Here is a 24,884-nt window from a genome sequence, read left to right as displayed (position 1 = left end):
TGCACTTGGATGCTGAAGCAAAAGGATCATGAATTCTTGGCCAACCTGGGCTGAATTGGAAGAGTCCCAGCAGTTCTTGGAAATGGTATAGAACAAAAAATATTGTCTCCATTGAGTATAGGTAGTATCATGTACCTTTAATATCCCAACAGAGTCAGGCCAATCTAATCTCTTGAGATCAAGGCCAGCCAGGCTATAATAATAAAATAGTTAGATGGTTTAGCAGGTAAAGGTGTCTGCTGCCAAGCCTGGCATTGTGAGTTTAACCCCAGAACCCATATAAATAAAGGTGGACAGGAAAGAGAACTAACTCCAAAAAGTTGTCCTCTGCCCTTTGTATGTGCCACAGCATACCCATGAACATATATAAACATATAAGTGTGTAAATATAGAACAAATCTTAATGATATCTCTTGAGGAGAAGGGGGCAAAAATCATTAAAAGAATTTAGAGTGACATTAAAAAAAAATTACCTTGTAGTCTTTATCCAGGGATGTTTTGACAGTTTCATGTTTGCTGAGAATGAAGAGGGGGATAATAATATGGTGGGAAATAAGGAGCAAATAAGTTATTAGAACTAAACTGATTATTGTGTTATCGTGGATTAATATAAAATATTCGCTAGGTTTTACTTGAGCCATTTCTTGGTGCACATCCTACTCTGGTTAAAATAAATTTAGACTTCAAGCTGGGGCATGATGGCACATGGAGCAGCTGGGATGAAGGAGGTAGAAGGATCCAGGAGTTCAAGATCAGCTATATAGCAATTTCAGAGACCAGCCTGGATAGCATGAGACCTTGTCTTAAAAGCAAGCAAAAAAGACTTCCTTTGCTAAAAACAACAAAATAAACCCACGAAAAAGTTCTAGTAGTATTAAATTATTTGACTTAAACTTCCTTCTCCTTGCTTTCACATTTGCTGCTTTTATAATCAGGTGAATCATAAGGAGAACTCCTTATTAAATGAACTTAACTACTGTTAGTCTTTAGGAGGTGAAGCCCTTACTAGTTGGTAGAAGACAATGTTGGGACTTTGTTGGTAGTATTGAACAGCTCCATTTTGAATTGAGAAATTAGATCACACTTGGAAAGAAATTGCCTTTAAATTTTATTTTAATCAGACATGTAGCAGCTTAAATGGTGATTGTTTGGGATTTGTCTCTGGGTTAATTCTAGGGTTTTATTTTGATTTTTAATTAATTGACTTTTTTTTCTTTTTTTTCATTTTGCCTCTAGATCCCAAAAGGATAATCACTTACAATGAAGCCATGGATAGTCCAGATCAATGAAGGACCAGACTGCCTGTTTGTAACCTTTCTGCAGCATTAGAGCCACTGTTCATGGGGGACACAAGGCTTTTATGCTCCTAGATCTTCAACGCAGCAGAGGAACCATAAGTAGAATCACAGGATAATATATACAAATATATATATATACATATATATATATATATAGTTATTTAAAAAAAAGGCAACTGAAAGTAATTAGACTTCTTAAGGAATCAAATTTATTTCAAGAGACTACACATGGTTATTTAATCTCCGGTACTGAATAGTCTTTTTCTTTTATTTTGTTAGTTTTTGTTTTTAAGTGTGAATGCAAGTGATTAATGAATACAGACTTAACAAGCGTGGTTCTAAAGTTCCTGCTGTCATCGACTTGGGCAACAAATGACCCACTGGAAAAAAGGCAAATCCACTTACTAGACATCTGTATCTTGTTCTGTGACTAAAGTGATACACTAATCACGGGGAACCCAGAATGATGCAACACTTTCCCCTACTCCGCCCTTGATCTTTTAGTTTTATTTTGAGCCCTGTGAGAATGCTGGATAAATGCCTTGAAGTTTGCAGGGATGGTTTTTTGTTGTTGTTGTTGTTTTTTGTTTTTTGTTTTTTTTTTAATCCGATGATTTGCATGTCTTGCCAGGAGTTGTGCAGCCTCTGTGGGGTGTTGGGAATAGTTCCTTCCTTTCCTTTTATTTTTTGTGGGGTGGGGACAGGGGGAGGGCATTGAAGTTCCTGGAATAGTTTGTGGGTACATAGTTAACTTACTTTGGTTACATGTTTGACTTTTAACAGCTGACGAATCCAAGAATGTCACTTAATGAAAAGTTGCAGAACAAGTAATTGGCTGATAAATTATCCATTATAATTGTGTAACTGGGAGCAAAAATATATTCTGCTTTTCGCTGTAGGTGCTCAGACTTGCTCTCCGTCACTAACACTAAATGTGTACTCTTGTTTTTCATCAAACATCTAAGAGAAACTTATGTATCTTTCTGTAAATTCTTTTAATTTCAGTTTCTCATCAAAATCTAAAAAGGAAAAGTTCATGAAAAAAATGTTTGTTTTTAGCCAGTGAGGAGGTAATAAACACTGCTTGTAGAAGGTGTGTTTTCATGCAAATTCTACTTCTGAGCTTACTAGCTTCTAATTATATGGTAATATATTTTATTATTAGAGCAAGATGGATTTTTTAAGGAAAATAATGTGAAAATCTGAAAATTTTGTTTTGGGCAGAAAAAAGCATTAGCCCTGTCTTATCATCGCATTACCATCCTGTTGCGCTGCAGCTTGTGTATAGCATGCTAAAATTGTGTGTGTGTGTGTGTGTGTGTGTGTGTGTGTGTGTGTGTGTGTGTGTGTGTGTGTGTGTAAACTAAGGGTCCAATTTAAGACTGGGTGATGTTAGTGGCATAATAACAAGTTCTCTGGCCTGATGCATCACATCACACACATACACATACAGAGAAATTAGTGTATCCATGTATGTCAAATACAAGTTAAAATAGCAGGGCATTTATATGTATAGAGTTGCAGTCTTCTAACAAAGGCAGACTGGATCTCCGGACACATTTGGGGAGAAAGTACTTTTTACTCTATTTGTTTTGTAAGAAATGTCCAGTTTTGAGTGATTGTAGTATGGATGGATTTTCTGGTTTTGTTAATTATTTCAGGTTTTTAACAAATAGTTCACGAAAGAAGCTATTTGATTTACCGCAGAGGAAAATACTTTTTAGTCTGGATTTCTGCCCTGCTTAGATTTTTAAAAAAGTATAAGCATGGATTGCCAATTCCACTTGATGTAAACAAAACTTTTTATACATAATATATATAATAACTTATTGTATCAGTCCAGGTTCAGAAACTTGTGGTAGGCCAGTTTCAGATAGTTTCATTTCACCTGTAAACTGTATCACTTTTACTGATATTGTAATTTTCAAATGTATAATATGTTTACAGATGTGCCCTGCATTTAGTGCTTTGTTCCTAGTTTGATTTTTTTGTTGAGTCTCCTGCCTGCTTGCCAAAAGCTAGGATGCTTCAGGCCCCGTGTACAAGTCAAAGGGAGGCATCCTTGAGCTTTAAAGCATTGAACAAACTGGAAAATGCAACACGCCACATACTGAACTGAAAAAAGTCTTGTGTTTTGTGTTTCTTTCTTTCTTTTTTTTTTTTTTAATAAAAATTTTCAAAAGTTAAAAAAAAAAGTTGATTAAAGAAAAAAGAGGCTCCAGTTTGTTTTATAGGTTTTAAAGTTCTGCTGTGTGTTTAATTGCCTTGTGTAACCACTTGTCGCCTTAGGGCCAAATTCTTACCCCAGTCATTTTTTAAATGTCCATTTTGCTTGCCTGGAATTTTAAAGTTCTTGGGTTGCACAAATCACAAAAAACTTGCTTGGTTTGTGGCATACAAGGTTGAACATAATCAAAATGGAAAGAAAAATCCAGTTTCCTGAATTGGGCTTTTAAACATAGAAGTAATGCTTAGTACCTTTAAAAGCCTTCTCTTTCATAATTCCCTTTCCATGTCCTTCACACCTGTTCAGAGAAGCTAAAGAGAATGTATCTCTTCTCTGTTTGTCCAAAGGTTGAGAGTCTCACTTTTAAATGAAACAATACATTTCACTTTGATTGCTCCACTGAAATTTTCTTGGTTGATATGGTTAAGAGGTATATATGTCTCTCAACTTTCTGGGATCCCTAGTGGCCCATCAGATTAACTGTCAGTATTTTTTGGACATTGGGTTAATGGACTTAATTGCCTCAGTACAAGCAGGACTTTGGGACAAATCTCCTTTGTGCTGTTGGATACTTGTCTCTATTTCTCCTTAGGTCCTCACACAATTCCTTACAGAGCACTTATTAAAAAAAGTCTTACGAGTTCATCTGTTTTCTGATTATTTTTGTGTAAGCTTCTAAAGAAACATCAGCTGTGATTAATTTAGCACATTTAAATAACAGTATGTTGTTGGCATAAAGAATTTTTCTTCAACTCAGAGTATTAGTACTGTAGCATAAACCAAATACAGTCTAGAGGGGATTTTTAACATCCCTCCATTTAAAAGACTGAAAAAGATGTGTGTGTATGGATGTATGTATGTTGGGGTGCTTGTGTGTGAGGGAAAGATGAAGATACTAAGAATTAGTAAATGAATGTGTAAGACATTATATTAGTATTCAGAGAATGAAACTTGTATTTATTTTGTGCCATTTGTTTTCATTACATGGAATAAAGTTGGGTGGTTTAAATCCTTAAAGGGTAGTACTAGAGAAAATGGCACTAAGGATGAAATCATGACCTATTTTTTTAATAGCTAAGAAACTAATTATGGGTAATGATTTCTTTTTCAGTTTGTCTTGATTGTAGGTTTTGCGTCACATACCACTCACTTTTGTGTAAAATGTCTTGAATAATCTCCCTTCCCCACAAAAGACAGGGTGTATTTATCTTTTCTCTATTCACCCCCACTTCAACAACCTGAAGTTAATTGAATAGTGTTTCCTCTAACCTTAGTAATGAACTTTCACATCAATAAAGTGTGTTTATGGTGTCTATAGTAGCCTGCCCTTTTCTACTTTCTAGGAGGGGATAGCCAATATCTAGAGACTTGTTAGTGACAACTTTTTGCTGTCCTCCATCTACTTCCTAGTTACCACTCAGAGTCTGCACAAATTTCATAAATGAAAAAAAGTGTTTTTGGTTTGTTTTTTTTTATGACAGTTTTTAAAGAAAATAAACCCCAATTGATGAAGTAGTTTATTCACACAATAGGAGGACACAGCAGCAGCAGTTTCACACTTGGTGATTAGACTTGTTGCCAGCTCTCACCAAAAGTTTTGTTTTGTTTGTTTTATAAACTTTAAGGTCAGAGAAAGGGTATGTAATGTGAACTACCAGATGGCTACAGGCAAGGAAATTTAAGACTTGGCTCAATTTAAAAGTCTGTCAAATGTGGTATGTGAGGGTGTCTCTCAGTCACTTCGTGTTCAAATAGCTAAGGGTTTGATGCCGCTTCCACTTGACCATATCTTCAAAGGACACAATTCCTCTTACGTTAACCAGCTGAAGAACTAGTACAATGTAGTGAGTGGGTCAAATACATGAAATGGACAGTAGCCTGTTGATGTATGCCTGCCAGGGTAGACTTTGATAGGACTGTCTAACCATTGGAAAGGGTGGGATATGCTTATCTTCCCCATCCCCCAGTAGTTTGGAAAGGAAGCACAGAACCAGAGTAGAAGCATGAGTAGCTGCTTAAAGATGGCCAGAAGAACACAGGCTAACAGTTCTGAAAACGAGTGTTTAGAAACACTTAGATATGTTAGAAGCAAGGCTGTTCTGTGTTGGTGTAAAGAATGATAAATCAACTCTACTCAAGTGCTGATTTACTGAGTTTTAAGAAAGAAAGGCCTTGAAGAACTATAGGATGCCAGCAGTAGTTTGAGAGTTTTAAGCTCTATGGTAAAATGTTCAACAAAGCATCAGTAGTTTGTTACTTTTGTATTACAAGGACTATCAAACAGCAGTTAGGAACTGGAAACCTAACAGACACCTGAGCTGTAGTGGGATTGCTGGTTCAGACATTTCCTATTCAGAAAATATTGTTCTGTCCAGAGTTCTGAAGCCATTTTACATCGTTGTGGTGTCTGGTTTTTAACAGCCTTATTATAAAAGCTACAAATGTTTACCCGCTAGTTCACTTTTGCTTTCACTGTATATCAGTTGTTATCTACAGACCAAACCAACTTAGATCAACATTACAATAGCTTTCCATATATGCCCCCTTTTCCTCAGGTGCTAAACAAAGGCTCCAAAATGAATACTGCTTTAGTGACATCTGTTTTATTCTTAAAATGCACATTTCTTTTGCTAATTGTAAAGATTTGGTGTTAACAAAGTGGTTTTAATATGTAAATATGAACGATACCTTAAGTTCTATTTGTCTATTAAGTCTTTGCATTTATCTTTTGTAGATAATTTTTCACAATCTTGAATACATTTCATTAGGTATTATTGCATCTTTAGAATGAAAACAACTGTTTTGTCTTAGATAACGCCTGCTGCTGCTGCTATGGGAAACTGAAAATCAAGAATGTGATGCACTTTTTAACATTACTATATACCATAGGTTACTTTAATATCTTTTCTCTGTAGCACAGCCACTAACAAAAGTGAACAGAGTGTATAATTCTCTTCAGGAGTGAGTCAGTAGTCTGTAGTTTGTATTGACCTATGAAGGGGACAGTAACTTAGGAATAAACTTTTGGTTAATATTATACTTTTTGGCCTTAAAGTGTCTTCTACTACTGAAAATAGTTTAAATCTTAGCTTTGTTTCTATTACTCTCTCTCTGCTTTAAAAAGAATTAGGATGAATTAAAGGAAGTAAGTTTTTTTAAATCAGTAAGCTGGCTTTTTTTTTTTTAATTTGTATCAGAGAAGTAATGCTGCCCTGAACCAGTCATATTTAGTTTAACAAAGCTCCCAACTATTCTGCTTCTCTAGTATATATTTTACTTAACAAAGGTAAACAAAGTATAAGAATGCTACTTGACAAAGGAAAAATCTTCTCAAGCACATACTAAAAACATGAAGGAGAAAAAACCCAAAATGTGTAGGAGAGGAACACCAAATGAGGTGGAGGAATATGAGAAAGATGTGTGGTCCAAAGCTATCTGGTTATATTTTGATGTTGCCAATATTACAGAGCCAAAATTTTAATTTGCTTACTTAATATATTTGTTGGCCAGAGATCTATTTTTATATCAGTGTGCCTTGCATGTATATTAACTTTTGGAAAGGCCATGTAGTAATGCCTGAGATGCTGATGGTTCTTACCACCTCACTGATTTTTACGCAGTTGAAATGCTCATTCTATTGCCCAACTGGTGCTCTCTGTTTAAAGTCATAGATCTTGTCAAACTGGAACTCTTTTATAAACTGGGGAAGTGACTTGCTTTTTCACTAGTTTGTCCTCACAGACCTCCCTCCCTCTCTCCCTCCCTCTCTCTCTCCCTCCTTCCCTCTCCCTCCCTCCCTCCCTCCCTCCCTCCCTCTCTCTCTCTCTCTCTTTCCCTCCCTCTCTCTCTCTCTCTCTCTCTCTCTCTCTCTCTCTCTCCCCCTCCCTCCCTCCCCCCCTCCCTCTCTCTCTCTCTCCTTCTCCTCTTTCTTTCTCTTTCTCTTTTTTCCCAGTCTGTTAGTGGCTGGTCTGTAGTGGGAAATAGTAAAAAGGATTCTTCACTACCTACCCCACCCCCGACACCACCTTCAAGTAATGTGATGACACCATTTCTTTGTGCGCTTTGAAAAAAGTTTCAGCTTGCTGTCTCCTTTAGTGTTATGAAAGGTGTTATTAAAAGCATTGTTTGCAAAATACAGGAAGATGATGGGAGTCCACATTTAATTGGGGATTCTTTGTGAGCTTTGGTCCAAATTATTGGCTCTTTCCAACAAAATTTTTTATTGTTAAAGCACCTTGCTTAGAAAATTTTAAATATTCATGTCTGCAACAATTGTCTCTAATAAACTGTGCAATTCTTGTCATTAAAAAAACAAAAAACAAAAACAGATCTGAACTCCCTAATGTGACTTGTTAGTTTCTGTATTTCCTGCCAGTGTAAATGTGAAAAGCTTTGCTTGCATTACGTTTTAGAAATGCATTTTGCACACTCAGTTTTGCCGAAGCTCCGTGAAAAGGTTAGATCTAAGTAGATGAATAAAGCTATGCACATGTTTTGAAAGTTTAATTTGTGTGTCATTACCAAAAGTCATTATTTTGCTGTTCTTAGCTTTACCATCTTTGGAAACATGGTTCAAAGTTACAATTCTGGGCTAGCTCATCAGTGGAAGTACAAGGGAGGAAAACTGGCACCCGGTGAATAAAGTTCCGTTGAAATGAGAGCTTGACTTGTTATCTATTAAAGAGCTTTTCTTGAAATAGGGCATTTGTATCAGCTTTATAAACCATGGATCTAATGCTCTTCTCAGTGAGGGTTTGAATATGAAAAGAAAGGGAAAGTCAGTCATTTAAGCTGAAATGAAGGAAAGACCTTTGCTCTGTCACAGACCAAAGCTCTGTGACAATGTTATAAGTCTTAAAGCTGGTTTAAAGATAGGGTGACCCCCCCCTTTTAAATCTTTATTGCTTTAACATGAATTTGATTAGCTGGATGATTTGATACCAAAATCATTCAGTTGTTTAAAAGTCAAAACACATGTTTTTTTTTTTAAAAAAAAAATCCCAAGCTGATAACAAGTTCAGGAGTTGGGCACATTGGGTTCATTCACTGCAGTTGCATGTACTAAGTAGTTTCACATAACATGAAGTGTGCACTTAATAAGGTTGTATAGATGCGCTGGCCAGATCTTGTCATTCATCTTTTAACAGATAACTTCTGTAAATTTTCTTAGGACATTTGTAGGAGAAGTTGGGTAGAAGATAACTAACAATGGCATTTTCCCCAGGCTCCTAGATATGAGATTTCATTTTACAGCTTTGTCTATATCTAAAAGAGGATTTACTTCTCTTTCATTTTGGTGTGTGTTATCGACTTTAAAAATAAAGCAGAAATTCTGTTCATAGTGGAAGTTAACGACTAGTAAAATATTCAAAATGTGGTCTATAATGCATAGCCTTACAAACACAGGTAGTAGCAAACAGCATGGATGGCTTCCAGTACTCTTGAGCATCTACCAGTAGTTCATTTATGTCCAGTCTTAGAGCACACTGGTAGCTGGGTTTTATGGTGCACACCTGTAATCCTGGCAACCAGAAGGCTGAAGCAGGAGGATTGTGAGTTCAAAGCTAGACTGGCCTGCATAGCAACAACATAGCAAATGTATTGGAGAAGTAATCTCTGTATTGTGTGCACAGACATTTACTTAGGAGCTGGGTTGCCTTTAATTTTGGGAGGGAATACTTAGTGAATTACAGTTATGTTAGATGTTGGCCCTTTTCCCTCTGGAAATTTTTTCAGTATTTGTTTTGCCCAGTTTAAAAAATAATAAAAGTAGGTATTTTCTAGATAGAAGAACAGTGACCAGAAATTTACCGTTTTGCTAAGTAACTAACTGCTTAGGTATTTACTAAAGCTGTTGCTGATGTTATGGATTCCAAGGAAGTATCAGTTACATGATGATCTTCCTTTATCAATGTCTTACTTAATGTTCAGTGTTTTAAAAATACAAAATTACACTCTACAACCATACTCAGATTTACTTATTTTATCAGAAAAACTTGAGAGATTTGTAGATCAAATAAGACAATAAGTGTACATTGTTGAATAAAAAACATTTCAAGTTTTTGAGGTGTTTGTGTTATTTTTTTGTGTGTGCTTTAATTTTTTTTAATTCTTTACTGAAAACTTGGAATTGTGACATTGACTATTTTCCAAAAGTTAATTTGCAAAGGACTTCAATCTTAAAGATACTATGATTAATATGTCTTTTTTTTTTTTTTTTTCTTGAGACACAGTCTTGCTATGTAGCTCTGGTTGTCCTGGAACTCACTGTGTAGACCAGGCTGGCTTCAAACTCACAGATCCTGTCTCTGTCTCCCAAGAACTGGGATTAAAGGCATGGCCTTGCCTGTCTAGTTTTTCTTGAATAATCTTTGAGATGTCTTCTTGCCTTCTAGAGAGTGTTTAGTAGATTTTTATAACTTTAAAGGAAGATTTTTTTTTTAATCGGGGTGGGGTGAGGTATGTGTAGGTGCCTGTGGAGACCAGAGACATCAGATCTCTGGAGCTGTATTTAAGTTGTTTGAACTACCTCAAGTGGGTGCTGGGAACCAAGAGTCTCTGTAAGAACAGTACAGCACTCTTAACCAATGAGCCAATTCTCAAGTTCTTATAACTCTTAAATTTTTCTTTAAAGGTTTATTTATTATGTATACAGTGTTCTGCCTGCATATATGCCTGTAGGCCAGAAGAGGGCACCAGATCTCATTATAGATGGTTGTGAGCCACCATGTGGTTGCTGGGAATTGAACTCGGGACCTCTGGAAGAGCAACCGGTGCTCTTAACCATTGAGCCATCTCTCCAGCCCCCAAAAAGATATTTGTTTACCATATATATTTTTTCATAAGTTGAAAAATGCGAGAAAGATAAGATTAGAATGGTGGGGATAGTGAGAAAGGATGCATAATCAGTCATATAGTGATAGTATTTGGATTATTCTTTTGATATGGAGAATATTGTCGTTGGCCTGGCAAATAACTGACAAGGACATACAAGGGCCTTTTTGGGTTGTTTATTTTCCAAGGTGATTTTTCTGTGTGGCTCTCGCTGTTTTAGAACTAGCCCTATAGACCAGGCTGGCCTCAGTTGAACTCCAAAGATCCTCTTGCCTCTTCCTTCAGAGTGCTGGGACTAAAGGTTTGCGTCACCACCACCTGACCCGGGGATTTGGGGTTTTATCAAGACTGTCTTTGAAATGTCAGCCACAAAAGGGATTTGTGTGTGGTAGTTAATTCAGTCTCCAAGGCTTTTTTTTTTTTTTTTTTAAATGACATTTATTGTGGATTTTAGCAGCTAACATTTGGAAGCAGTGTCTGGGCAGAACATAAAATTCTAGAGTGCTTAGCAGGGTTTCATGCTTGAGGCAATTTGGGACTTTTAATCCACTACTGTTGGATACGGCGAATTGATTGGATCTGAGAAGTCTGGGCATGAGATCCCCACTCTCTCCAGTGTTTGTAGTCTCCTCCATGATGGTCACATTCCAAGATATACTGATAACCACGATATCCAGGATACTGGTAGCAAACCCAGCTAGGAAATTCAAAGCACATTGCATTATTAAATCTAAGAACTGGACATGTACCCCCAAACCTGAATCTTTTGCCCCTCAACACAGTGGTATCGGGGGTACTTAGGAAACAAGTCATTCTTAACATGTTAGGCACTGTTACTGTGCATAGTATGGCTACAGAAGATTAGCCTTAATCATGAAAAAGTGTCAGTAGTCTATAAAAGCTTTTACAGAGATACTTAGTGGAAGGAAATTGAACAAATGGTAGCTGGAGCAAAGAATTCTAGGTCGGTATTAATATGCCAGTGTATGGAATCTAGTAAACCATGACCCTGGATGTCTTAATAGTCACATGTCTTAGAAATATAGGAATTGCTTTGAAATGTCCTCCAGCTCTGTTTTTGTACTTACGCCCCACATTGTATCTTCATTGAACCAACTTCATTGTTGAACCAACCCATGGCTTGTAAGGAAGGATAGTCATCACAGATCTCCCACTGGCGTCCAATAAAGTTCTCTTTCTCAAAGATGGTAATCTTAGACTCTTTATGATTCTATAATCCAGAAGTTAAAACCTTAGTAGTGCCGTTATTCTATTGCTATTTTTTCCCTAAAAATTGAAACACTATTTCTTGCCTACAGAAATGCATGATCGTTGACAAGATTCAGGCTAAACAGGAATGTGTAAGAAAAACCCTAGCCGGGTGGTGGTGGCGCACACCTTTAATCTCAGCACTTGGGAGGCAGAGCCAGGCAGATCTCTTGAGTTGAAGCCAGCCTGGTCTTACAGAGATCCAGGACAGGCGTGCACACACACACACACACACACACACACACACACACACACACACACACTGCACACACACACACACACCCTGCTGGGTGATCATGGTGCACGCCTTTATTCCCAGCACTCTGGAGGCAGAGTCAGGTGGATTTCTGAAGCCAGCTTTGTCACAGAGCTAGTTCCAGGACAGCCAAGGAAGGGTATACAAAGAAACCCTGTCTCAAAACAAGAAAAATCCATAATTCTATTTAACCCAAATCAAAGATTATCTTTGCACTTAATATAAGACAGTGTAAGGCAAAGATACATTTAAAAAAATAGCTATACATAGCCACTTGGTTATTTGGTACTGCTGTAATCTAATCCAGGGCCTCATCCATGCTGTGCAATTGTTCTACCTACTGCCCTAGCATGATCTCACAGATTCAAACACTAATTATGTTCAGTACATGTCTGCATGCATTTATGTTTCTAGTAACCTCCCCAGTAAAGTACATGATTTAGGTTTAGAGGTATTAATATCTAAACTAGAAATAATAAGAGAATATATGGAAAGCTTCTAGCCCAGACAAATGTCACTCCCAATATCGATACCATTTTCAACTCTTAGAAATCTTAAGTGTTGGTCTGTTTCTGCTTAAACTTTTTTATTCAAAGGTTCCTGTGTACCCTAGACTGGCCTCAGATTCAAGCTTGTCTTCAAGTTTCTTGGGTGTTAGAGTTAACAAGTATATACCACCATGCCCATCTCTCTCAAAGCCTAATGCACCCTGATTGAGGCATCCATTTTCAATTGGGGTCACCACGTTGGAGGGGGGAACATGTGGAGATTGGGGACTGAAGCAGGCAGTACCTGCACACCCTATTCCTGAACTAAAATGTGATTTGTTTATGGACAGCTGCTATGAACTGCCTTTGACATTTTCAGATGCATATTTCTGCCATTCTTTCTGCCTGCGATAATCTACCTCACCATAACCCCTAAACAGTCACTGGAAACAGACTAAAAGCATGAGCTGAAAGAAAACTTTGTCCATTTAAATCATGTCAGGTACTTCCATCAACAATGAGAAAATGGCAACACAAAAGTTCTTTCAAAATTAGAAAAAAAAATGACCATTTGGCTAGTTCAGTTATATCCTAAATGAGAGCTTAATGGAAAGTTGGGTATTGTCAAGGGACTGAAAGAAAATAATGCGTTTCTGCCTATGTTTAAGGAAGGAAATTACTCTTTTTAAATGTGGCCAAGTAGTGCAAGGAATATTTAATTACAGTGAAGTAGTTCATATGTTCTCAGAAACAGATTAGGAATAAATGCTTCTTCCCCATTTACACATAGTATAGCTCACAAGGATGTTAATTGTTACATCATTTTAAAAATAGACTTGGCCGGGCGCTGGTGGCGCACGCCTTTAATCCCAGCACTCGGGAGGCAGAGGCAGGCGGATCTCTGTGAGTTCGAGGCCAGCCTGGTCTCCAAAGTAAGTTCCAGGAAAGGCGCAAAGCTACACAGAAAAACCCTGCCTCAAAAAAAACCCCCAAAAACTAAAAATAGACTTACAGTTTTATCTTCAGATTCAATTTAGAATGCAGCCTAATGCATTGTTAAGTAATGCTTGGTGTTAAAACCTTAGTTATTGATGCAAATAAGCAATACTAGAAGACCTGCCTACTTTAGTTTGTACTTGTTGAAGACGTACTTAAGCCTCACGCTGTTTCTTCAGTTAAATCTTAACACATTGCAATTTACCTGGCCATAAATTGACTTTGTATTACATGGTAAGTGCTTTCTCATTGGTTGTCCCATAGCACTTCAGGTCTTGAGTATGTGCTTCCTGCCTCTGTGGTTCCTTTTTAGCATAAGGGGGAAATCGAATCATAGATGTGAAGGAAGGGAACAGTGTTGTTATTCTTTACTTTCATCCTCCCTGTTACATTCAGCATAGTTAACAGAAGCAACACAATGTCAGTCTGACCTCATCCTTCTTTACCCCACTCACATGCAAAAAAAAAAAAATGAAATTTCAAACTCACAGCCGAACAGATGGGGCGGAAGGACATGAGACGCTCAATATGGTAGGCATTGCTCCCACTCCAGGCATCCCATCGAGGGTATTCGCCTCTCTCCAGGATAAACTGTTGTCCACAGAAGCTGGTATGCTCGTAACCAATCCAGCTGCCAAAGATAGGTAATGGTATATGGCCTTGGAGAGAAGGCCTCTCTTGTTTTAGATGAGTTTATAGTGGGATAAAATATCAAGTCAATCACAAAGCCCTAGGTAATGAACGCTCATGACTTTGTATCGAACCAGTTTGTAAATAAATTTTGAAATTACCCGCTGAAGATTCTCTTGTCTAGTAGTGTATATTAACAAAGCTCTGTTTCCATTCTAGTGACCTGGAAGTATAGATTGATGATGATCCAGTGACCATTTCTTTGGCTCTAGATCTTGTAAGCCTCTTCCTAAGAGAGCAAAAGTATGATGGAATGGGTATCTGTGTTTGTTTCTTTGTTACTTTGAGGGTTCTTCCTCTTGCTGTCCATACTTATACCTTCTTAATGGAGCATTCTAGTTAAGTTGTTAACTGAATCTTATTTATTGAAGCTATCTTAAAAGTGTTGCCTGTATAAAAAGGGCTGAGGATCTCTGTTTTGGCATAGAGCAGCTTGTGAAAGCTTGGTCACATGCAAAGCCACTTCTTCATAGACCAACAAGAGTACTAATGTGAGTTCACACTTAGGCCAGCTTGCCAAGAATCAGAATACAAAAGCCAGAAAATCTCTCTCACCAAGATTAACTATGTCTCTGGATCCTTGAGATTTCATTCCTTTTAATAAGGAAATTAGCTAACAGTGTCTGCTCTGGGACATCTGTTTGTATGCCATAAAAAGTCTGTCACTCAGGAATTTCCCTTCAAGCCAGGTGGGAATCCCAGCACTCTGGAGGCAAGGCAGGTGGAGCTCTTGAGTTTGAGGCCAGACTGGTTTACAGAGCCAGTTCCAGGATAGCCAAGGCTACACAAAGAAACCCTGTCTCAAAAAAAAAAAAAAAAAAAAAAAGGAAAGAAAAAATAATTCCCCTCTCCCTATTTTCTATGGGCAAGAAAAACAGTCTTCTGTGACTGTTCTGAAGAAATCAAAAGAAGTGGCCTATGGACTTCAAAAGTACAGATTCAATCACTGTCACTGTCCTGCCCTGTTGCAAGTCTACTACCAAGATATGAACATCATTCCTAGCTTTCAGTTACTTAATTAGGCATGTAGCAATTTCCTCTAGGAAATAAGACACCTCTCCCTAAGAAGTGATTAGCATCTGGGGAACATCTTCCTATATCCTGACTCATGGTCCTATGTCTAAAGAGACCTGAAAAAGGCCTGAAGCTCTTTTGGTGACCATACTCACGCGCCACACTCCACCTTGAGGGACCGGACATTATCAAAACTACGCTCAGAGACATTTGGGCAGGAGCTGGTGAACTCCATCCTCTTGCCCTGGAAATTCTCCTGATCATAGATGGTTATCTGAAGTGGATTGAAATGGGACAAGAAAGAGAACCGGGTGCAGCAGTAAGAATAAAGGTGCAAGTTTGTATTTATCCTGTAATTTTCATTACTAGCCACAACCCAGGATGCCTGATGAGGTCTCTTCCAGTATAGACAAGGCAAAAAGGGGTTCAAATTAGTACCACTGCTCAGTGTCATGTTCAGGCTAAGTTTATGATAAGAATGGTCTTTCAGGATCAATGGAAAGCTCAATTGACAACTCTGATTCCACCGAGTGTCCTGCACCCATATGACCCAGAGGCCAGGATTCTACGACTCCTAGAAGTACCCTGTGGATTATTTCTTTTCTTCTAAAATATAAAGGGGTTGTGATAAATCTTTTGTCTTTTGCACTAGAACTTGGCTCCTTACCTGGCAAGCTCCCAAAACTGTGAACTTGCCTCAGAGCTGTCCAATGAGGAAAGGATTAAGTGTTAGGGAAACAGTGAAAGGCCTGGGGTCTGCCATTTCAGCTCATGGCTAAATCCACCCTCCCTCAGTCTGAGTAGGGAGCCTGGATCTCATAGCTTGTTTGGGATCTAATGGTGGTATCTCCCACCCATCATGGACATCCAGGGTCACCCATCATGGAAGCCTTCCAGCAGTGTCTGGATGTTGGATGGACTTTCCTCCTACAGAACAGTATTTTGTTGGATGGGAACTGTCAAAGAATAAGTGCAGCCTTGTAGCTCCTATGTAGCAGCACCTCAGCCCTGCCTGTTGGATCTTTCCATGTGATTGGATCAGCTTACCTTCCATGGCCCCAAGGACCCTGGCATAGGATTGGTCTGAGCCATCTTGGTGGTTGGAAGAGTTTCTGGAAGACATACACATCAGTGATAAGGCTTTCAGGATGGGCGTAGTGAGGTAAGAAGGCACAGGAGAAAGGAAAAGAGGCTTGAGGTCCCAGAATTTGTTTGAGATCCTGGCTCTGGTGCTCCTACCCAAACCTTAGGTTTTCCATCAACAGACCTTTCACACGCAGTCACTGTAAAAATGAGGACAGTGATGCAGATGGAGGACTGCAAAGGCATTTGGACCTCTTGATAAGTGTGCCCTCTGTCCTCTTGCTCACCTTCAATGAACAACACTGCCTGTGTCTTACACACCCTGGTATCAGCTCCCTGACAACTGTTTAGACTCCACACATCTAATCATTCAGGCAGAAGGGTCAGAATTCCCCACCTTCCTTGCCCCGATTAAAAGGCAGCCTGTACTGGGATCCTTCATGGTCTTTCCAACACCCAAATTGACCCATTAATTCTGTATGTCCACCCCACCACTCCCTCTCTGTCTGCCAGACCTAGCTGTTTTGACCTTGCTGTCTTCTCCAGCCTGCAGATTTTGAGTTCTCCCTCACTTCCCAGACCTGCTCACAGCACTCATCTGTGTCATTCTTAGCTATGTACTGGGTGAGCATCTCAATAGCAGGGATGGCACCTCCTGGATGATTGATACAGCACCACGCCAAAGCTGTGGTTAGATGGGGAATAGGGTAATTTGAAAAAGACTTACTGAAGCCAGGCTTGGTGGTGTGGACTTTCAATGCCTGCTACTTGAAATGGTGGGTAGGAGGATTGCAAGTTCAAGATCTACTTGGACAATTTAATGAGACTGTCTCAAAATAAAAAGTAAGGACTATGAGTTCCAAGCTAGCTAGGGCTACATCGTGAGACCAGTTCTCAAAGTGGGTGGGGAGAGGGTGGAGGGTAGTCTTGGAGGCTGGGGATATAGCTCAGTACTAGAGTGTTTGCCCAGCATGTGTGAACCATTAGACTTAATGCCTAGTACTCTGTGTGTGTGTGTGTGTGTGTGATGAAGAATGGGTAATTATACAAATACAATGATAGTTCACTCTATGTCAGATCCTGCTTTACTTGCATTAATATATCTAGGCCTCACAAGTTAAATACCATCACCACCCCATTTTATGAATGAGGACCATAGAGGTTGAGTAGTCATCGTTGATGGTATAATGAGAAGGATAGAGGAAGGAGAGGGAAGAAAGAAAGAAGACAGGTAGGTATATATCGGGTTTCTAGACTCAGAACCGACATTCAGGATTCTACCCTCGTATCCAGCCCAGGAAGTAACACACAAAAATTCTGGCATTTCTGTTGGAGCCTCCAAATAAGAAGCATCTCCTGCCCATTACACCCCTCTGTGCCCAATAACCTACTTCTTTCTTACTGATCCCCAGTCTTAATTTCTAGGCATGTGGTTATTGCCATATGGGTGACTCCTCAAGGTAGCAAATGAAGCTGTTCACTGAGCAAAGTCCCCCGCTTTCTCTGCCTCTAGGCAGGAGACAACCGGGTCTTCCTCTGCATTTGTCTCTTGGGGGAAAGGAAGGAAAGACAAAGGCACCTCCGGAGTCTCACTCACCCAGCTCCCGCTGCACAGTCTGGGTCTCCATCTGGTGCCACATCCTCTGCAGATCCCTCTTTATACTCCTGCAGCTGGTGGCCAATGGCTCGGTCAGCACTCTCTTTTCCCTCTCTCTTTGTTTCTCCTGATCCCCAGAGCTTTAGTGGCTCAGCCTCCTGGGGGAGGTGTCCCTCCGAGCTTTGTCTAGGGTATAGAAGTGCAGAGGCCCTATATTGGGCAGGACTGGCTGCCTAGGGGGCTCTTCTCAGAGCATCTGGGGGCTGAGGACAGAAGTTCTACCAAACACACCAAAGGACCATATATGTGTGTGTGTGTGTGTGTGTGTGTGTGTGTGTATGTATATTTTTTCCATAAATGTGAAAGTAAAGCTGGGCAATGGTGGCACACACCTTTAATCCCAGCACTCGGGAGGCAGAGGCAGGTGGATCTCTGTGAGTTCGAGGCCAGCCTGGTCTACGGAGTGAGTTCCAGGACAGCCAGGGCTACACAGGGAAACTCTATCTCAAAAAATGAAATAAAGCCGGGCGGTGGTGGCGCACGCCTTTAATCCCAGCACTCGGGAGGCAGAGGCAGGCGGATCTCTGTGAGTTCGAGGCCAGCCTGGGCTACCAAGTGAGTTCCAGGAGAAGCGCAAAGCTACACAGAGAAACCCTGTCTCGAAAAAACCAAAAAAAAAAAAAAAAAAAAAAAAAAATGAAATAAAATAAATAAACAAAGTGAAAGTATTCTTACGAAACTGAGCATTGTTGGGAAAACAACTGTTTTCAAAACTCCTTGTTCTGTTTTTCTCTATAGGATCTGAGTTTAGTTACAATTTATATGTAGGTCTAGATCTCACCCTGTTTTATTAAGTATTCATTTTAATATTGCAGTTTGCTTTAAAGATTTTGGAGCCAATAACCTTGAGGATTTTTTGTTGTTGTCACTTTGTGTCTGTGTGTGTGTTTACATTAGTTACTTACTCTGTGTGTGTGTGTGTGTGTGTGTGTGCACTCTCAAGCTTGCATGCTGAAGTCAGATGACAACTTTCAGGAGTCAGTTCTCTTTCCACCGTGCAGGTTCTGGGGATCAAAATCAAGTCATTCAGCTTGGCAACAAATACATTTGCACACTGAATTCTGTTGCCGGCTGTGTGGGTTTTTGTTTTTTTTTTTTTTTTTTATTTTGTTTGTTTGTTTTTTAAGGCAATGTCTTACACTGTAGCCCAGGCTGACCTTCAGTTCAAGGCAACCCTACCTTACCCTCCAGAACGATGGAATTAACAGGCGTGTACTCAATCCTTTTTAAAACACGGGTGCGTATGTTACCTGCATGTTTGTGCATTACTTTTGTGCCCGGTACTCATGGAAGCCAGAAGAGGATATTGGATCTCCCAGAACTGGAGTTACAGATGGTGTGAATTGCCACATGGGTGCTGGAAATCAAACCTGGGTTCTCTAGAAGAATAACCAGTGCTCTTAACTCCCGAGCCGTCTCTCTGTCTCTCTTTCCCCCATCTCTTTTTAAAACATTAAAAAAAAAAAAAAAAAAAAGCTTTTGGTACATTTTTTGTGTATTTATTTGTGTGTGTGTGTGTGTGTGTGTGTGTGTGTGTGTGTGTGTGCATGGTGCTCATGTTGGGGTCAGAGGATGTCTTGTGAGAGTCGGTTCTCTCCTTCCACCGTGTGGGTTCCAGGGATAACTCAGTGGTGGGACTTGGCCGCAAGCCTCTTTACCTGCTGAGCCATCTTGCTGCCCCTCCCCATTTCCTTTTCATCCTCTTTTTTTCTCCCTTCCAGACTACCATTTTAGGAAAATACTTCTTTGGTCAATCGTTCCTTCTTTCATTCCCTAATCCCTCTACTGGCTTAGATAGTCTCACCTTGTAGAAATTTCTTTAGAAAGTAGATATACTGGGATCCAAAGATCGGAACTGCAGTTTAGAACAAAATTAAAACAGTTCTTTTTGAAAATAAATAATCACATAACTGCTGCTTCTACTTAGCTTGGTAAATACATTTTGAACAAATGAATGAGTTCTACGACTCTGGAGGAGGCACAGATGAAAATGTGTCTCCAATGCTATAAGTACCCTGCTGTGCACAGTCCACTCATCCAGCCATAGCACCCTGCCTGGGCTGTCTGTGATTTTTTTTTCCACTCTCAGGATTTTTTTTTTTTATTGTTGTTGTTGTTGTTGTTCGAGACAGGGTTTCTCTGTGTAGCTTTGCGCCTTTCCTGGAACTCACTTGGTAGCCCAGGTTGGCCTCGAACTCACAGAGATCCGCCTGGCTCTGCCTCCTGAGTGCTGGGATTAAAGGCGTGCGCCACCTCCGCCCCGTTGGATTTTTTTTTTTTAAGATTTTCTTTTTATTATATATACAGAGGAGGGTGCCAGATCTCATTACAGATGGATGTGAGCCACCATGTGGTTGCTGGGAATTGAACTCAGGACCTCTGAAAGAGCAGTCAGTGTTCTTAACCTCTAAGCTATCTCTACAGTCCCCTGATTTGATTTTTTTTTTTAATGAGCCAAAATTTCTATTTATTCATTTCTTGCACTTGAAGTACTCTTCAGTGCCATCCTTGGCCTGAGAATCTTTGCCATAGTCCTTAAGCACTCCACAACGGCAGCCAACCACTTTCCATGGTTTCCCCGCTCGGTCGGTAATAATTTTACAGGTGAGTAAACTGAGGGATGGGTACCAGGGCCTACCCATTCCCCTAGCTTCTTTTTTTTTTTCTTTCTTTTTTCATTTTTTTTTTTTTTTTTTCAAGACAGGGTTTCTCTGTGTAGCTTTGCGCCTTTCCTGGAACTCACTTGGTAGCCCAGGCTGGCCTCGAACTCACAGAGATCCGCCTGCCTCTGCCTCCCGAGTGCTGGGATTAAAGGCGTGCGCCACCACCGCCCGGCTCCCCTAGCTTCTTGTTGTTATCAACCTTAATTAGGTTGATTTGGTGCTCAGCACAAAGGGCTCCACCGACTTGACATATGTAGGCTCACCACAGCTGGATGCTAGCACACAGAGACGGGCTTGGCGCTTTGGCAGCTTCGTGGATGCCGCATGCTAGGCCATTGGGTGAGGGCGGTCTTCAGCACCTCTTGTAGAGCAGTATTGGCGTCCATTACACCCCCAGCAGCAAAGCCTTCCTCGGCCTTGGCGGTGTATTACACCTCCACCTCTGCGCAACCGTGACAGCAGGGGAGATCACTCAGGCTCTTTGGGGCGAGTTTTATATTGTAGTGAATTGTTGGTTCAATAAAGACTGGTTTGGCTAATTTTTCATTTCAGAGGGAGAAATGGAGGCTTTTAGGATTGACTGAAAAGCCCAGCACATGAACAAAACTACAGCATGGGAGATTGTGTGTGGATCAGTCAGCATGCAAACCATTGACATATGTCCACTGAGTGTTGCTAGAGTTACAGGCAGCCTAAGCTGCCACCTCAACCCAGCACCCACATCATTTTCTTCTATCACCTTATGTCCCAGAAACTTGAGGATTGTGAGGTCTCTTGTGATGATTACCAAGCTTTCAGATGACCTGATATGGGGGCTTGAAGAGCTTTTGTTTCTTTTACGGTGCTGGGAATCAAACCCAGGGCCTAAAACATGTTAGACCAGCACTTGGCCCTGAGCCACGCCTCCAGTCTCTTTATGGGACTCTTCACAAAGATGCAGAACATTCTTTCTCCTTCTCCTTCCTTGTTGTCTGTGACTCTGCTTTGCCTGTCCTGCATGAGACATGACCTCGAAGCTCCAGGTCCTATCTCTTTCCGGGGAAGTTAGAGCATAGGCTACCCAAGGAGTGGAATGAATGGAAACCAGTTTGCAATCCCTTTGCAGACTAGACATCACACTTTCCCGTTCATCCTTAGTAACTACAGCATATAGAACATTGACCGTGAGTCTGACAAGTCATTCCCGATCCTCAGGACAACCCCATGAAGAAGGTCAATGCTGCAATAATTTTTACAGGTGAGTAAACTGAGGAATGGGGAGCCTAGATTGTAAGTAAAGAAACCTTTTTTCCTCTCTGGTCTGGCACCTGGCTTTGGATGGTCACTGCTGGGCCACCTCCAGCTGTCCAATGAGGAAGTTGAAGTGATTGAGGCAGTGTATGGTACTCAGAACTCAGCAAATCGTAACCGTTTCATTAATGGTGCCAAATAAGATGCCATCTTATGCTTAGGTCTCATAAAGACAAGTAGAAGCAGGCAACAGACTTTAGAAAAAAGTGTGTCCGAGAGATGTTTTCTTTGAGCTGGGAAAGGCCACATTTATTCAGTTTTCATTTCCAGTGGCTCTCTTTATTATTTGTAGTGCATTCTATTAACCCCCTGCCCCCGTGTCTTCACTCAGCCTTGCCCCCCTCCCCACCCCCATGATACCTATGCACGTGCACTGGGGATGAAACCCAAGAGACTCGAGCACGCTCCAACCCCTAGCACTTGTCGGGCTAGTTTTCTGCAGCTCTGTCAGAGACATGGATTGGGGAACATGTTCTTAGCCCCCACACTCACTGGACAAGCAAGGGGAACAACTGTCCAATGAGATGAGCTATTAGATGCGGGGGTGATGACTGACGGGGGATATGACAGCCCTCCCCCTCCAAAGTGTCAGCTGGGCAGTTTAAAGCTTGGACCTCTTGACACTTTGGCCACATGCCAGGGATGGTTGGTGCTCAACTGAATTTTATGGGTGGTTTGTCCCCCTGGCCTTGCCTCTGGGCCCAGGGGTAGGGGAGTGAGGCCGTGGGGCCAGGGAAGCCCTTGGACTCAGCACATTGTGGAGAGGACAATGGGGCTAGCCAGGCAGCTGAGCAGCGCTTCTGTTGGACACAGCAGGAAAGGTACAAAGCAAAGGGCCCGTCAGCATTCAGCCAGCTCCTACCTCCCTTACAAGGGCCTCCTCTGGGGGACCTTTTCTCCCCTGTCCCTTTCTACCTCTTAAAACAGGAAGGAGAGCTGGGACCTGGCTGATTCTGAAAAGGCTAAGAAGGCTAACTGTAGCAGAGAACTTGGGAGACATCTCAAACTTCCGGGATCATCCTCTGCTTCCAGGCATAGAGAGCTGGATGTCCATTGAGCAGAGAACTCCAAGGCTGGCTTCTTTCATTTGAGACAAGCTTTGGAGCATTTCAGTTCAGTGGAGCCTCACAGACTTCTCAGTCTGCAGACGGGCCCATTTCCTCCTAAGAGAATCCCTAAAGCTGATACAGTAAATGGGTGTCTAGGTAGAACATGTCCTATGCATGACACGACCTACTCTCTACTCCTGACAAGCAGAGGTAGATTGCTCCTTGCTTAGGGCTGCCTGCCTGGAGGAGGACTTCAGACAACCAGTTAAATTTCAACTTCAGATCAACAATAAATGCATTAGGAGAAAGAGGTCCCAGACTTACTACGTTTTTTGTTTGTTTTCCAAGACAGGGTTTCTCCGTGTGCTCCTGTCTTGGAACTCACTCTGTAGATCAGGCTGGCTTTGAACTCACAGAGATCTGCCTGCCTCTGCTTTCAGAGTGCTGGGATTAAAGGTGTGAGCCACCACTGGCTGACTTTGAATTTCCGATTCTCCTACCTCCATTTAACAAGGGCTGGGATGGTAGGTACAAACAGCCATGTCTTGTTGGGAACCAATTCTGAACCACTCCCTTTCTCACCAATATCCACTATTTGGCTGAATCTTTCGAATTCCCTTCTCCAAAGTTCCGTGTCCCCCCACTTCTCCAGCCCTATCATGTCAGTTACTGCAGAGTGTCTTAGACAATAAGACAGTTACTTAATTCTTTTAATAACACAAGATGTAGTGGGTAGCCATTCCAGCTTTGATCTGGAAGTTCCAACCCCCATTGAGGCTTCGGCAGCTGTCACGCCTACAAGGCGGGGCCAAGCGAGGCGCCGAGAGACCCGAGATCCGGGACCCTGGACGGTGGAGGTGGACCGAGCAGAGCTCCAGAGAACACCGCTGGACTGCGATACACCTTCCCCAGACCCCGCGACCTACCTATCCCTTAATTTGTAAGTTACGCCATTAAATAAATCTCCTTTTAACTACGTGGAGTGGCCTTAATAATTTTGTCAATAACAAGAGGGTAAGTTTGAGCTTGAGCCCTCCAGTGATGATTCTGAGATGTCGGCTTTTTCCACCCTGTTCTACTGACGCCCTTCATGTCGACTTCATGCTTTCCTCATGTTGGGTGTTTTCCAGTAGCAGCTGGGCTTGTGCGCTTCATAGTACACAGTCACTTGATGGGAGTGTTCTGGAGAGGAGGTGCAGAGACAGACAGACACAAAGAGAGACAGGGAGGCTTCTGTGGCTTTCTGAAGATCAAGGATAACCTTTCTCAGGAGCCCCAGCAATCCCCACTCCACGCCTTACAGGATAAGATCCGCCAAAGGTACAGACATCTGGCCACATTGGCTTCAAATCTTCCATCTCTTCGTTTGTTTTGAGACAGGGTCTCACAATGTAATCTTGCCTGGCCTGGAGTTTGATATGTAGACCAGGCTGGCCTCAGACTCACAGAGATCCACCTGCCTCTGCCTCCCGAGTGTTGGAACTAAAGGTGTGCTCCACCATAGCTGGCCAGTGTGTGGTTTTCTCATTTTGCAAAATGATTCATAAATTATATAAACATTACATATGATGTATGTAATACATGTAAGTTCTGCAAATCACTTTCTTTGAACTTACACCCCTCCACACACACATATGTACATGAATTAACATTCTGTCTTTGAAATTCACTCATATTAACACATTTTATGGCTTAGAATCTAGCCCTAGGGTATATGGCAGTGTGAATTAACTGCAGTGTGTAATCTTACTACCTTACTTTGTTTCTCCCACTTGTAATTCTCTGGCTCTGGCTCTCTAGTCTTGCCTTTTTTGTGTATGGTGCTGAGTGGTTGACCCAGGGCCTGGAACATAATAGATAAGCACTCTGTTCTTTTTTTTTTTTTTTGGTTTTTCAGGACAGGGACAGGGTTTCTCCATGTAGTTTTGGTACCTGTCCTGGATCTCGCTCTGTAGACCAGGCTGGCCTCAAACTCACAGAGTTCTGCCTGGCTCTGCCTCCTGAGTGCTGGGATTAAAGGTGTGCGCCACCACCGCCACCCGGCCTAGCACTCTATTGTTGAGTTACACC

General features: G+C 41.1%; 2 protein-coding genes and 1 pseudogene across 2 annotated transcripts in view; 1 reads left to right on the top strand and 2 right to left on the bottom strand.

The window, feature by feature from the left end:
- Positions 1 to 9,588, top strand: part of Nufip2 (nuclear FMR1 interacting protein 2) — a 35,657-nt gene extending 26,069 nt beyond the window's left edge. Inside the window, exon 4 of the mRNA XM_052756102.1 lies at positions 1,237 to 9,588. Coding sequence (XP_052612062.1) covers positions 1,237 to 1,289 — 53 coding nt within the window. The 3' untranslated portion in view covers positions 1,290 to 9,588. The remainder of the gene's footprint in view (positions 1 to 1,236) is intronic.
- Positions 9,589 to 9,771: 183 nt separating this feature from the next.
- Cryba1 (crystallin beta A1) lies at positions 9,772 to 18,255 on the bottom strand. The gene is made up of 4 exons (XM_052759436.1): positions 15,228 to 18,255; positions 13,858 to 13,999; positions 11,448 to 11,590; positions 9,772 to 11,056 (listed from the first exon to the last, which is right to left on the bottom strand). The coding sequence occupies exons 1-4, from the start codon at positions 15,524 to 15,526 to the stop codon at positions 10,909 to 10,911; spliced, it is 732 nt and encodes a 243-aa protein (XP_052615396.1). The 5' UTR covers positions 15,527 to 18,255; the 3' UTR covers positions 9,772 to 10,908.
- A 2,028-nt stretch (positions 18,256 to 20,283) lies between these two features.
- LOC128123126 (40S ribosomal protein S12-like) lies at positions 20,284 to 20,885 on the bottom strand (annotated as a pseudogene).
- Between the last annotated feature and the right edge of the window lie 3,999 nt (positions 20,886 to 24,884).

This window comes from Peromyscus californicus, unplaced genomic scaffold (assembly GCF_007827085.1).
Source record: "Peromyscus californicus insignis strain IS unplaced genomic scaffold, ASM782708v3 Scaffold_3__1_contigs__length_106647218, whole genome shotgun sequence".
Classification (NCBI taxonomy): Eukaryota; Metazoa; Chordata; class Mammalia; order Rodentia; family Cricetidae; genus Peromyscus; species Peromyscus californicus.
This window is presented reverse-complemented; position numbering and strand designations above follow the sequence as displayed.

Bases quoted from the DNA above. Each gene is read 5' to 3' on its own strand.
- Cryba1 (XM_052759436.1), bottom strand. From the start codon at position 15,526: ATGACACTGAGCAGTGGTACTAATTTGAACCCCTTTTTGCCTTGTCTA. The intron at 14,000-15,227 runs GTGAGTATGGTC...TATCTTTGGCAG, and splicing joins CTCAAGGTGGAGTGTGGCGC to CTGGATTGGTTACGAGCATA. The intron at 11,057-11,447 runs GTAAGTACAAAA...TGAATTTCCTAG, and splicing joins ATGAAGATACAATGTGGGGC to CTGGGTTTGCTACCAGTATC.